The following is a 15146-nucleotide window of genomic DNA, read 5'->3' as shown; positions in this document are numbered from 1 at the left end:
ACAGACATTAACCAAATCAGTGTCATGTAGAGGGACAAATACCCCCCCACCCCCCCCCCCACACACACACACACACACACACACATTACCTTGTTGATGATGTGCTGTTGCTGCTGCTGTTGGAACAGCTGTTTGTGTTTCTCCAGGAACTGCTGGTGCTGCTGCTGGACCACCAGCTGCTGCAGGGCCTGGGCCTGTCCACACTGCTGCTGGGGCAGAGGGGCCGACTGGGTTCTCCCCAGGGGACGGTGGCCCCGCGCAAGCTTGGAGACAGTAGGTGACGGTAGCGGAAGACCACCCAGACCAACTGTGGTAAACACAAAGTGGTTAAAGCAACTTCTTATTATTTTAATAAAAATTGTGACATCTCTGTAGTTAGGGCCATCATTTTTTTTTTGGCCACAATTAGCTAAAATTCAATTTTATTTGCCCACTTAATTGTGGCCTTTGTAAAACAATGTCCAATCCCTTGTGGTTGTAATGCCCTGTGGACTTTTGTGTTCCACAAGTCTGCAGCTTCTCAAAATTTCTGCAACTAAGCTGTAGAGTGAAATGTTTTTCTTGCTAATAGGACTGCCAATATGAGGCCAATAAAAAAAGAATCAATTTTCCCTTAAGTGAAGGCAAAGATAAAATTACATCTAAGAGCAGTGCTATTTATCTACCTGTTTATAATATTTACACATGCTATCACTTTAAAAACTTAAAAACAAGAAATGAGTCTTGTAGTCATATAAAAGAGAGCGCCAATCATGGAAAATTACAATGTAATTTATATGCTGTCATCTTACCAAGATTTTTTTCTGTGCATGTATTACAACAGTCAAATTAAGGTAATGTGGAGTCCCCATAGCCTGACTGACAGCAAGAATATACTGTAAAGTATTATTATGGTGTGAAAATTGCTTCAGGGATCTGCAAAGGCATTAGTGCAGACACCAGCTACTCACTGCTGAGAAGTAAGGAAAATAAATGTTGCAGAGAACACCGACCCATTGGATTATGGCTCTGCTCCAGCAGTACCATGTGTTGGAGAAGGGGGTTGTGACCAGTTGTGCCCCCTCCAGCCCCCTCCCTGTCCAGCGTTGAAGATGCCAAGTAGGAGGGCAGGTGGGCAGTGGGCAGGAAAGGAGGGGTCAGAGGAATGCCCTGCTGTAACGCAGGCAGATGACTCTCACCATCTTGGTGTCCTGATACCACCTAAAAAAGAGAGGGAGAGAAAGAGATTGAGACACAAGGAGGGAGAAGAAAAGAGGCAGGCAGGCACAGAGAGAGGCAGATGGATGGAGACAGAAGGGTCAAATGAGACAAACGAGAGGGAGTGAGATGGAGAGAGAGAATCAGAGGGAGTGAGTGACACTCGAAAGACATGCCAGAAATCTATGAAAATACAAAATCCAGCTTTGGAACCTCAGTTTTATAATCCACAACCTCCGCATTCACAACCTGAAAGATTCTTTATAAGTAATAGTCTATTGTACAATTGTAGAATAATGTGTAGTGAGTGTACTCACAGTGTTAGCGAGGCCTGGGGCTGGCAGTCCCAGGGTGATGTTGGGTAGAGAAGGGGAGGTGTATAGAGAGAGTTGGCTAACTGAACCTTCCCTTGCAGCCAATCTCTGAAGCAGGGAGGCCTGGACACACACAACCACAGTGCAGTAAATACTCACACAGTTCAGATGCAAAGCAGACACAGTGTTACATACAATACATTACTTCTCCACTATTTCTCTGACACACACACATATATCCTTGTTTTTACTATATCCGTGGGGACCTATCACTGACATAAAACATTCCCTAGCCCCCAACCCATTACAACTGAATGCCTAATCCTAAAAACAAATCTTCACCCTAAAGCAGACTCCCCATAAAAGCTGGCTGTCCCCACAAGTACAGTAAAACAAGCCGAGACACTCACAGAGAAATAAACACACATGACCACTCTCCTCTTGGACCCCTGGTCGCCAGTTTGTCTCATACACACAAACACCAATAGACACACACGTGCATTTGTAACATAACGTTGGTTACCTCTCCTGGGCTGCTGGAGATGGTGACCCCGTTCTCACTGGGGATGTTACTGGAGCTGTTGTTGGGGGAGCTGGGACCTGAGCCTGGCGCACTGTTGCATGCAGACTCTAAAGCACATGCAAAACAGACATTTTTTTTTTTCAAATATTAATAAAAATGTTCCAAATATGGGGTAGAATTGGGCTTTTTAACTTGTCTGTCAAAGTACTGCAAAAATAAGTTTCTGCACATCTTTATCTTGATACCAGATTAAAACAACAGTTGACAGGAGTACTCACCGGCCACGTCTAGGGAACGCTTCTTGGCAGTAGTGATTGGACCATCTTTCCTGCGCAGCAGAGGGCTGCTGCGGCGCTCGGTCACCTTCTGCTTTAGCCTGGAACGAACCTTCAGGTTGGGCTCGGAGGCTGATGAGATACAGAGAGCAACGAGGACAGGATTGAGGATTTGACATTTCAATCTAGTGTAAGATAAAACTTTAAAGTAGATGGGTTGTCAATGTCTGTTTTTGTCTACAAATGTGGTCCCATCCCATGTAACAAATGTGTAGCAGTAGCAGATAACTAAGTGGATAGAGCTAAGCAGTGCCAGGGTTAAGTATTTGATTATAAATTGGGGCATCCATTCTAAAAATATTAATCTGTTAAAACCCCAAGTTCCCTCTAAACTGGCGCTCTGCTCAGTGGCCGACTGCTGGGCCACAGAAGTGGGAGCATGTTCGCGGGCATGTAGCGGGGCTAATGAGCTGGTCCCTACAGGCCACACTGTATGTGTTGGCCGACAGATTTAGGAGCTGAGGTTAGCCGTCGTCATGTGACAGGAGGAAGCGCTGCAACAAGAGCCGAAGCAGCCAACTGGCAGCTATCTTGACCCCACGCTTAATGATGCTGCCTCCATGCTTTGCTAATGAACACTGCTTGTTTCCAGACACTTTCAATTAAAAAAAAATTGCCAGAGTGTGTCTTCATGTGTGTTTGCAAGCGTATGGGTATGTGTGTGTGTGTGTGTGTGTGTGTGTGTGTGTGTGTGTGTGTGTGTGTGTGTGTGTGTGTGCGCGCGCCTGATTCTACATTTCTCGGGGGCTCTGCTTGGAAACAGATGCTCCCATTCTGGATTTGCTATGGAGCTGTGCTGGTGAGTAGCCTGACCTTTTCTGGCCAGTCTTGCCTTGGTGTCTCTCTGCCAGACTACACCAAACACAGGCAGTTTTATTCTATTCCCTCTTCCACTGGCTTCCTTCCGTTCAATTAGCCAAAGCTGGACAGCTGACCAACGACTGACCCTGTGCTCGTTCCACGACCTTGTCTCACAGAGACCAAACTACACTCTTCAGAAAAGGAGCAGGGCTTTTTGATGCGTCTTCTTTGTGTGCTGTATTCTTTGTTAGAAGATGTATTCAGGGTCATTATAAACCCCCCTGGTCCTTCCTTCCTGCAGCCTTGAATGCTAATCAAGGTAGGATGAATCTTCACCAAGTTTTAATGTACTTCAAAGAGATGCAGGCACTATACCTCCCGGTCAGTGGGGATGAGCTGACCTATAGTGAATCTATAATGTCTAAGTACTTTTTCAAATGCACTTTCAATTGTAAGGGGAACTATGCTGCTGAAGTTATTAAACTCAATTATTTAAAAAAGTGCTTCTTCTGAGTGGAGGCCACTCTTCCTAAGTCTTTGTTAATTAGGATGGGGTGGGTCGGGATAAAATGCTGTGCATTAGCCGAACTGGAGGAAAAGAAAAGACTATGAGAGAAGAAGCACAGTGCATTCAAGTTCAATTTTAGTCTTTTGCAAAGGGAATTGTAGTTTAGGATTTTGACAATTGTTGCCATTATTATTACAATATAAAAACCAAACATTTCAACAATCTTCTGAATGTGCTTTGATCAACCTTAAATGATAACCTCATCATTTTGTTAATGATGGGAAGCATGTTTGGCTGTGCTGTTTCAGATGACATCCTAATAATACATATTAAAGTCTAAACAGCTTGAATATGAGCCATGGTGTTGGAAGCACCGCCATCAAACGAGGCCATGAGTATCTCTTGATATTCACGTGCTAAATCATACACAAACATTATGTTTAATACATCCCTTACATTATATTTTTTAAATATCAACTAGGTGTCACAGGAAACATTATCACACTGAGAGGATCTACTAACAGTGGGCTGCAAAGGTGTTAGAAGCTGCAGGGAAGAGGAAAGAGAGCACAGAGCAACAGTGGAATGGAAGGTTGCGACCAAGGTTGTGTTTGTGCATCCAATTAAGAAATGGACAAGTAAAAGGAGGAGTGGATGGAGAGAGAGATGAGCGAGATAGAAGGAGAAATGGAAGGTCAGAAGGAGGTTATGAGGACAGTAAATGAGAAAGGGAGGGAAGGTGAAGTACGACCGTGGTCGCAGTGGGGGTGTTCACCTCAGGACACAGTGACTTTGAAGGGTGTTAATGCCGACTGGGCAAAAGCACGCCAGTGTGCACATGTGCGAACACACTCGCTGCAGAGGGCCCAGACTGGTTTTACTGCTGACGCTGGCATTTTACTACAGCCCTTTCTCCCTCCCTCCCTCGCCTCCATCCATCCATGCCCTCCTCTCCTTCTTTTCCTCTAATTCCCTACGTCTCTCTCTTTCCTCTGCCACCTCTCCTTCGTTGCTGAGCCTTTCTCCTTCATCTTCTTCCTGTGCAAGCGTAAGCAACCTTTGGCAAAGGTGGACTTGTCGCCTCGTTACAGCATACATCACTGTCCTACTTTATGGTGGTGATGACCCAGGCGCACATCAGCAGTTTAAATTTTTCAGACTTCCTGCCACATTCTGGCTTCTGTAACTTTACATCCTCTCTTGTCAGGAAACAGCAGGAAGTGAAATAACACATGATAGCCCTGAATCCAAGCATTGCATATTTAATTTCCATGCTATGTAGTACTGTACAAAACCCTTCACACTGCCCATCTGACGGCATATCAATACCAGATTAAACATCCCTACAAGTGGTGCTTAGTATTTCAATCGGGAGTGTAGGAAGAAACTGGTTCTCTCATACAAAACATATTGATCAGTTGCTCAACTGTTTTGACAAATGGGAGTCCCGAGCTGCTATAATCATGCTGGGGGAAGCCGTACCGCTCTTCCAAGGAGGGAGAGAGATTTATAGAAATCAATAGAGTAGTTTTCTGAAACTCATCGACAGCGCTTCCCTGAAATATCATATGTGGTTGATACATTAGGAAGATATATTAGATGGGACGTAATCACCCAGGCAGACATATAGACAGATATATTTGTCTTTTACATATTTTCTAGAAACATGAAGGCAAATAAACAAGATCCAATTGGATTACAGCTCGATTACTGTATGAACAGGGAGCTATGATTAAAAGCTATCAATTCTTAGTTACAGTTTTGAAGAGACACTTGTCCTTAAATAACATCAAAATATTTAGTTGTCTCTCCTGTGAGCATATGAAGTGGATATGAGCACAATGCACGAAAGCTGGCTGACATTTTCCCTCTGACAGTTACAACTAATGAGGCCTTTTCATGGAGGTGCCACGAGCTTGTTAAAATCAGTGGCGTCCATTACTGATTGTTGTGACACCCAAGTGGTAAACGAGTGAGGTGGGTGGAAAAGCAGATGGTGATTTTTCCCCTCTTATTTACATTTTAGCTAATTCAAATGCCATTTATAACATGACAGAGCTGCCCACGGGTGCACCAGTGCACTCAGTTTAAATTCCATTATCATCCAACATTACAATCAACATGGCAGGGGCCTGAGATTAGATGTATAAAATACTGGGTTTATTCAGAAGTGGTAACAGTCCACTAACAAGTCCGACAATCAGCGGGGACTCAAATGTAGAAGCAGGAAGTGAGTGTTAAAACGAGTCATTTCCAATGACGTTAGAGGAAATGGGTCTAATCTTGGTCAGTGGGTTAAAAAGTGACCTAATGTCCTTTAAAAGAGATTCTTCACCTCACTCACTGCTCTCTGCGCTGAACAGGAGCATCAAATTGTAAAGCTATGCATTGGATTAAAGAATGTGAAAGTGCTATACTGCATGGGGATACCCTGCACGCTTTCAATATTCAGTGCACAGGGTGGTATGGGAATGTGTGCGACTCTCTGAATGAGTGAGGGAGGGAGAAAGGGGTCATCATGACAAGTCTGCGTCTGTCATGGAGGCCTGACAGACTTCCTGCCGCAGCATTCAAAGTGGCCCTCTGTGTTCTAACAGCCATAATCACAAAGCCTCTCAGACTCGGACAATGGACCCCTGTTGTAATCCACTGTACGCCTGGACTTGCAAGAGAGAAGAAGAATTCTTTACGTACATTTATAATTTACACGCATACATTAGCAGCGCGGCTCACCACAGGCAAAAACGTCATGTGTGACAGTTCCAGTCGTCAGAGTGGCGCACAACTGTGGTCGGCCACTGTCACTCACTTCCTCTTGAACACAGTTCATCTCTCTGTCTGCCAGTCTAATCTGATCTATATCTGCTCACTATTGACACAACAGTTCCTCAACAGCCGTGCCATGTGTGGGCACATGTGCAGTCAGTGTTCCCTTTCTGCCTCTCCGCACAACTGACACAAAGACTTCAAATCTCAAACTCCATTTCTCCTAAAAGTCATTTTAATTTACATATCCATAGCGATGCGTATGTACAACACAGCCTGTTAGACCTCGTGTCGGTACGAACTGTGAAACTGTGAGATGTGAATATTTCTTTGCACCACTGGCGAACCGAATCTCTGAATTACATCTGAGTGTCCCTGAAAGTTGAAACTTGCGGTCTAAGGTTGTGTGCCAGGATAAATCTCTCCTGCCTCCAGTTCACAGCAGGTGGGCAGGAGTGCAGAGTACACAGAGTTTAGCCACCAGCTGTGAAAGCAGGCAGCGATACTGCCAAAGCAGCTGCTGACGCTAAGTGAATAATCACAGCTTGGCCGTATTTGACATGGACAGAAGGACAGAGAAATAACAGTCTGAGGCATCCAAAAGGCAGGAACTGCGGTTTGTTTCCCGGGACACGTCTCGGAGTAGTCCAGAGTTGTTTTGTTGAACAGTGCGATCTTCAACCTCTGTGAAGGAGTGTGACTTGAATGTGTTTGTCAATATCAGTGTGAATGAGTCTAAAACAGGAAAGAGCAAACTGGCTTTTTTTTTCTTTTTTCTTTTTAAAGATCCCACATGTGTACGTATGTCTGTCTGTGAAGGCCCCATGATCTCTTTTGGTCATTATTACAATTTTTGTGAGTTGATTTAAGACAATTTTCAACCGATTTTAGGGGTTATAATGTTCTACTTTCAAGTGGTTCCCCTCTCTGCCCATCCACCCTCATTTACATTAACATGGTTCAAAAGACCTCATAAAATAACCTTTGATATCTTTTTTTAAGAATATTTTAGGGGCTCATTTTAATCCTCCGCTGAGTGGCTCCTGGTTCATCTGCCTGACTCTGAAACCCAATGAGCCATTTCATTTGCTTATGTACGGAAAAGGAAGATTAGGGTGTCCTTCTGGACAGGCAGGGGTAGTTGGCTGTAAGAGGTGGAGGAATATGGTCATGAGGAAGTAACAAAACCTCAGCAGCATCACAGTGCTTGTCTGTACCTGTTTTGCGGAGAGGGAAGTCGTCTTTTGAGTCATATGTGCCCAGCATTGGGTGGTTGTACGCTGACAACGCCGTCTGGGGAGGAGAGCTCTGGTCCAAAGAGCTGTGCTGGGTTTTTCTACAAAAAGATGTAAAAAGAAAAAGAAAAAACATTAAAACATTATTACTATAACATGCAATGTGATTCTTTCCTAGTAAAGTCTGGCTCCATGCTTGCTAAGCTTGCTGTCATGCACACACACACACACACACGCAAGCACACACACACACACACACACGCAAGCACGCAAGCACGCACGCACGCACGCACGCACTACAGAGATAGACAGAGATAGCTTCCATCACCCACCTTAAAAAGGCACAGCAGAGAGTGGACAACAATGTGAGTGAAATGAAAAAAAAAGAGACAAAGAATAGAGAGAAGGAATGGAGACAGAGAGCTGAGAGCATCTTCTCCTTTTCACCTTAAGAGAGCAAAGAGGCGAAGGTTTAGTTTACTGTTGGAAAGGTGAGTGAAGAACGCACAGAGACAGAGACGGAGAAGGTGAGAGATGCAGGATGAAAGGGGAGATGAGACTGAAAAGAGGGAATACACGTATGGAAGAACTGGGGAGAAAGCAAACAGGTAGGAGACTAAGGAAACTGGAAATAGCAATGACAGTGAAAAGCATTTTCCTTAGCGATGGCAGACACTTTAAGTTACGTGTGCGTCTGCCTTGGCAGAAAAATGCTTAAAGCCTCTTCAAATATTGAAAGCACAGGAGAGGTGCAATTGTCTTTTCTCTCTGCCCACTTCAAACATTCGCACAACACAAACACACCTCAAAGAGAGCCAGCTGCCAATCACAGACAACAAACGCTGACAGAAAGAAAGGCTCCTTCTTTCAACATCTTCTCTGTAGTTTAACTCAGAGACGACTGGCGAAGGACTGAGAGGCTAACGCTGATGTCGGAAACGTCTTCCACTCGCAGGGATTCACCGCACGCAAGAGCACATCAATGACAAATACCCACACAGCAGAGGTTCACAACAGCACAGGGTTTACAAAGACACGGTGATGAGGGACTTTAATGATACTTTTTTACAACTTTTGAGCTTAGATATGAAAAGGCAACAATCAAAAACCACAAAACCAATACCATCTCATAAATATAAGGTTTCATCAATGTGGACAGCTTTTGAATCCTTCGTATTTTTTCTTCTTTTTCCTTTTCCTTTTTCCAGTATTATAAAGTAACCTTCAAAAATCAAAGATCAAAGAGTGTGAAAGAGAAAAAAAAAAGGGCATGATCTTGTCCTTCACCCGCTTCCTTCACCAGTTACAGGTTGAAGTTTATAGTGTAGTGTAGTGTTGAAGTGTGTGAAGACTGCAAATTGTTGTGAAGTATGCATTTCGTACAGTACATATAAAAAAGGGTTTAAGTTTATAATCTTAAGCTCAAAAGGCTTTTCTGAAGAAAAATAAAGGCATTCTTTGAATTTGACAACAGTGCTTGGCATGAAGGATGCACATTCACAATTTCAAGCAGGTAGGTGACATGATGAGTGACACTGAGTTGCATGTGGAGCACAGAAAAACGCGCCGTGTGTGTTTCTCACGAATCAAACGCTGCGTAAATTGGAATTTCATGCTGACATAAACTCGAATGTAAGACGTTACACTGCGTAAAGTGGTCATCGGTGTCACACACTGTCAAAACCGCGAGTGGCTCTGTGGTGGTCGGCTGTGACACTCACCCATACCAGTAGCGCGGGTCGCTGGGCAGACAGTGGTTTATATTTCGCTGAGCCAGGGCTTTCTTCTTGTTCAGGACAAACTCCTGAAGCCGCATCTTTACCTCTGTACTGGCAACTGCACCTAAACGGAGACAGGGGTATGGGGGGGAACAATGACCAAAGGTGAGTATAGTGCATTTCTCCAACGAACTCTATTCACACACTCAAACACACAGAGCCCTGTTGTCCCTATACAAAAATACTTTTTTCCAGTATTGCATTTCTGGAGAGCTTTGTGATTCAGTGCCTCCACTGTACTGTACCCCCTGTTCAATCTGTGACACCGACGTGAAGCATCGATCCATGCTTTGACAGATAATGGGTTTTCTAGCTGCATGCAGAGTGCACAATCTTGCATCAGAGTTTCACTGAATCTCCACAGAGACGACGGCGGTGCGGTGTGACTCGTCTCGACACACATCATGAGCTTCACTCAGCTCCCGGTCTCTCCTCAATTACCACCCTCATTTCACAGCTACAAGCAAATTGTCCAGGGAGGGAGATGAGTGAGAGGGAATGAGAGACCACAAAGAAAAATATATGAGAACCGGAGTGAGGAGAGCAATAAAGGGGGCAAAAAAATAGGTGTTTTGAGAATACAGGAAAATCAACGGAGGTGTGTTTTTCTAAGAATGTCAGAGGGGGAGTGATAACAGGTGATGTGAAGCTGGAGAGAGAAAGTGGTGAAAAAAAGAGTATGTGAAAGCGACAACAGCTAATATATGATCTCTAAATCACGGTGCAGCTGGAAGTGCTGACATCCCAATATGTCCGCTTTGCCACTGAAGCAAATTGGCTTTTATGAGACTGCCTTCTATGCAATTTACTGCAGCACTTAACAAAGCTTCCTCTGTTTACAACCCAATGCTCTTTCCGTAGACGTCAAACTGTAGGCTCACTTTGTCCAGCGGAGAATGGTTGAGAAAAAGGACTTTTTACTGGCAGAAAATCACGGTTCCAAATGTGCATCCACCATTAACTATATTTAAAAGGATTTGTATTCATCGTAGGCCGTCCAAAAACACCCACATGAGACCATTTAACAGCCATGCTAACAATAATCATAATAAAACATCATCTGTTTTGATGAGTTTATTTAATAAGTTAGAAGTTTAAATAATATGCATGCAGGTGTATGCAGCAAAATATAAATCAAGCCATTTACAATATTTCTGATTCATGTAAATGCGTACAAACACCCACCAGCGCGAGAAAAGGATGCCTCTTCCCCACATTATGAGAACCGTTCAAGTGCTCTATGAAGTGGGTGAAAAACATTTAGTAACATGTGCGATTCAGTAAGGCAGGGCAAGGCAAGGCGATTATATTCGTGTAGTGTCGACATAGTGAGTCAAGTCTTTCATGCCGCCGTCTATTTATGTAGTTTACAACAACTACAGGAACGAGAAAAACAATTGGCTTGGCACAGATAAATAACTGCCACAAAACTTTCCTCCTGCCAGCCAACTGTGTCAAAGGTCACGTACGTATCAATATCAAGAGAGCATTAATTTGTCATAGAAAGGTAAGAGCACTTTGTAGCTGGATCAGCAGATCAGACAGTCAACTTTGGTTTCAAAGGTTCAGTCTATCAGTTAGGAGGATATTTACACACTAAGTTAATTGCTAAGAACTTGCTTTGCTCTAGCAATGTCACCATGTTTCCAGATCTCAGCCTATCCTTTGCTGATGACGACATTATCATAATAAATCTAATGATGGCCGAAGCAACTAAAAGTAGAATTAGTGCCTCACTGTTGTACGTCTCCACCAGCCAGTCAAATTGCTGGAAATATGGTCACAATCTCCGCTTATGTACCTGAGTTACAGCACTGAATAATGACCAGACCTTTATGATGTCACAATGAAGATGACCTTTTGGATATAAAATATCATCATTTTATCTTATTAGATATTTGTGTTAAATTGTGTTATAATAAGCGTCCAAATTTGAAGAAATTCCGGGGATATGGCGTTCAGGAGGGACGTACGTCAGTGCGTACATGGCCATGGCGGTCACCGGTGTGGAGGAATAATGAAACCTAAATTCAAATAAAACCATCCTTTAAGAATAAATGAAAAATAAATGGATGAAGTCAACAGGCTACAGTGAATTGGCTGGTTTAACCATATTGTTGCAACTAGGAAACAAGAGCAGTTTATAAGGATGAAAGCCACTTCAGTGTCTTGCTCTCCTTGTCTTGCCTTGGCCGTCTTATTCTGAAATTCCCTGTGGTAAATGTGCAAGGTCAGGCTGCTCTGACTGCTGTGCTATAAGGACAGGTGCTGTGACAGAGGCGCTATGAGGGTCAAGGCTCTCTCGCACCTGCTGTGATAAAATGACACAGATCTTCAGCACAGTTACAACAGATGTTGGCAGTGTCGAGGAGGCGGAGGGTGAATATATGCTCGGTCAAACATGACAGCTTTGTTTAGAGCTTACTCGTGGGAACCATGGGAATGCAGACACACTAACACACATAACTGATCTCTTCATCACAAGTTTTATGCCTCCGCCCCGAGAATTTCTTCAAACTCGGTACAAACGTTCAAGGATGAAATGATTAGATTTTGGTGGGATGAGGTCAAAGGTCAGGGTCACTGTTACCTCACAAATCTCATTTTTGGCCTTGTGCATGTGACATCTCCATAACACCTTGAGGGAATCCCTTCAAATTTGGCAGGAACATTCACATGGACTCAAGGATGAACTAATTAGATTTGAGGGTCGAAGGTCAGAGGTCAAGGTCTCAATGACCTCACAAAACATGTTTTTTTTTGTTGCCATAACTCAAGAATTCATACGCTAATTATGACACAATTTAACACAAATACCTAATAGGATAAAAATGATGAAGTGATGACATTTTATATCCAAACGGTCAAACGTCAACTCCACTGTGACACCGGAATGTTCAGCAGTGGAACTCAGGAACAGACGGAAAGATTGTGACATATACAACTAGTTTTTATTCAGTATTTCCTCTTCACTGGAGTGATGCTCTTTTGGCCCCTCATAACTTTTTCATCATAATAGAACAAAGTGCATTATTTTGATGCTGTATAATGATGACATTCAGTTCCCGTCCAGCTCTAACTCTGTGACACATTTTGTAACTACAAGTGCGCAGCATCCCTCAGATAAACGGTTGGTAATTTTCTTCACACTTGCACAACAGTTGCTACTCACTCTCCTGTCCCCTCTCCTTGTTTTTGAGCTGGTGGAGTTTGTGTTCCCGCTGCTGCTTCTCCAGCTGCTGCTCCTGACGTTGCTGCTCCATCTTCCTCTGATGCTCCAAAAGCTCCTGTTGGTGTTTGAGTGCCAGTAAATCCTGTTGGTGCTGGAGGAGAGAGAGAGAGAAACAAGGACATTGAAGGAAGAAAGAGTACAACGGGACACAGCAGATGAGACACGTACAAAATATCAAAGCTGAGGAGATATTGTTTTGACAAAGTGCAGCCATGGCTTATTTTAAAGAATCACTAATTTGAAATTGAGCCTTTCTAAAATGCATGACTTCACTAGCCTTGAGTCCATAATGAGAGGCACGCTAACCTGACGACTGAGCAGACTGGAAGACACACTGGGGAGTTATTTTAAGCCCAGACTGATCGTCCCTATTGGCTGACACCAGTGAGGCTTTTTAGTGGAATGAGTCACATACAAAATGTTCATGCATGCACACACGCATGCTCACACACACACACACACACACACACACACACACACATACATACACACACACACACACATACATACACACACACACACACACACACACACACGCTGGGTGTACTGGGGCCAATGGTCTCGCCATGTAGATGACTAAGCAGCAAAGTACTGCCACCAGATCAAATTACAACACCATACTCACTTAAGTGTACACATGCACATGCTTCCTGCTGTCCTTCAGAAGGTGTGTTTCTGCTGAGCACAAGAGGAGAGGAGAGGAGAGGAGAGGAGAGGAGAGGAGAGGACAGGAGAGGAGAGGACAAGGAAGAGAGAAGAGAGAGAAGAGGAGAGGAGAGGAGAGGAGAGGAGAGGACAGGAGAGGAGAGGAGAGGAGAGGAGAGGAGAGGAGAGGACAGGACAGGAGAGGAGAGAAGAGGAGAGGAGAGGAGAGGAGAGGAGAGGAGAGGAAAGGACAGGAGAGGAAAGGACCTATAATTCCATTCCCACCCTGTCCAACAAATTCACCTTGATGTGTTCCTGAAGCTGGGCTTCATGTTGTCGTGACAGCTGTTCATGCTGCCTCTGGAACTCTGCGATCAGTAGCTGTCTCTGGAGCTGCTGCTTATGTTTCAGTGCCACCAGCTCCTGCTGCAGCTGCTGCTCCGGGTGGCCTATATGAGTTTAAAGAGAGTTTATCGTTCCAAGCATCTGGAGCGAGGGGCGTGTTTGTAGTAAACAGTCAACAACAACTTTCAGCTTCAAGACATGATCACCAGAGATCATCCCGACTCACCAATGACTGGCCCGCGGCCCGGCTCGGCTGATGCGGGGCATGCTGTGGAGGTGGGCGGTATAGGGTGGGTTTGGGGAACCAGGCCAAAGGGAGGCTGCTGGTGGTGGTGGTGGTGAGGGTGGTCTACTACGCGCAGGTCCATGGGAAGGATGGCTGTGGTGGTGGGGGGCACCTGCGTGGGCAGCGCTGCTGTGCTCACGTCCACTGAAAAGAGAGGGAAGAAGTTTGGTGAGAACATACAGCAAGAACCTACAGTGCAGTTTCTACAAAGGTTGTAGAAACATGCAAAGAAGAAGGCTGAAGGTTGACTGTAGAATTACAAACATAGTCCTCATACACACGTTGCCCATATGCACATTTAAAAAATGAAAATACATGAAAAGCAAGACTCCCTGCAAGATATGTAGCGTCTCCTTTTCCCTTTGAGATTCCTATCCTCTAGAGAATTTACCCTGTGCCTCTGTGTACAACATGTGAACTATGCGCCTGTCCTTACCGTGAAGATTTTGACCCCAACTACAGAGTTGTCCCTGAGGGTTGCTGAGTTCAAACACAGTGGAACTCTTACTACAGTACAGAGCTGAGTTGACGATCCTCAACAATGACTAAATTAACTTAAATAAAAAAAAGAATTATGGGAAATGGAAAATTCTTGTAACTTTCCTTTCATAATATCTGTTAATAGTAAAATTATATAATGAATTCAAAGTCCAAGATTTTTTAATATCCTTTAATAGCAGCCAAAACAACCCGTCCTCTCTGATCCAAATAAGTCTGAGGAATACTTGTTACATCAGCTGTCTGGACGCTGCAGCCTTGACTGTTGCACTCGATATTACACTCCACACCGGCTGTGGCTGCGTGTCATGTTGCAAAACTAAAGACACAAGTCTGTTTTTATCGTTGTATACACTGCATAAGAGGATTAGCAAAAACACCAAAAACACAAAATGTGTCTGAGATTTAAAGAGCCAGAGTGTATCAGAGCAATAGGCTGTACTGTGGTGAGAGCAAAGTGTATAGGATGCTTCACCTTATATAGTGTTTACACACTTCTGTACAAACATCACTCTCTCTAACCCTGTACAAACACTTTCTGTACACAAACAAGTCAAAACACAAACCATGACAAGTGCACACACACACACAGGTAGACTGATGAAACATGGCAGCAGAGAGCAGAAACAATCCCCCTGCAACATGAGTTTTGCAGCAGGGATTTGCTGACACGCATACAGACT

At 44.0% G+C, this 15146-nt stretch overlaps 1 protein-coding gene across 1 annotated transcript in view; it reads right to left on the bottom strand.

The window, feature by feature from the left end:
• Nucleotides 1–14032, bottom strand: part of hdac4 (histone deacetylase 4) — a gene marked incomplete at its 5' end in the record, with an annotated part of 52933 nt that extends 38901 nt beyond the window's left edge. The window contains 10 exons of the mRNA XM_022741297.1: nt 90–307; nt 993–1200; nt 1515–1634; nt 2035–2141; nt 2313–2441; nt 7662–7780; nt 9401–9521; nt 12630–12780; nt 13638–13783; nt 13906–14032. Coding sequence (XP_022597018.1) covers nt 90–307; nt 993–1200; nt 1515–1634; nt 2035–2141; nt 2313–2441; nt 7662–7780; nt 9401–9521; nt 12630–12780; nt 13638–13783; nt 13906–14032 — 1446 coding nt within the window. The remainder of the gene's footprint in view (nt 1–89; nt 308–992; nt 1201–1514; nt 1635–2034; nt 2142–2312; nt 2442–7661; nt 7781–9400; nt 9522–12629; nt 12781–13637; nt 13784–13905) is intronic.
• Between the last annotated feature and the right edge of the window lie 1114 nt (nt 14033–15146).

This window comes from Seriola dumerili, unplaced genomic scaffold (assembly GCF_002260705.1).
Source record: "Seriola dumerili isolate Sdu_G_001 unplaced genomic scaffold, Sdu_1.0 BDQW01000052.1, whole genome shotgun sequence".
NCBI classification, from domain to species: domain Eukaryota; kingdom Metazoa; phylum Chordata; class Actinopteri; order Carangiformes; family Carangidae; genus Seriola; species Seriola dumerili.
The sequence above is the reverse complement of the archived record's forward strand: the minus strand, read 5'-3'. Positions and strand labels throughout refer to the sequence as shown.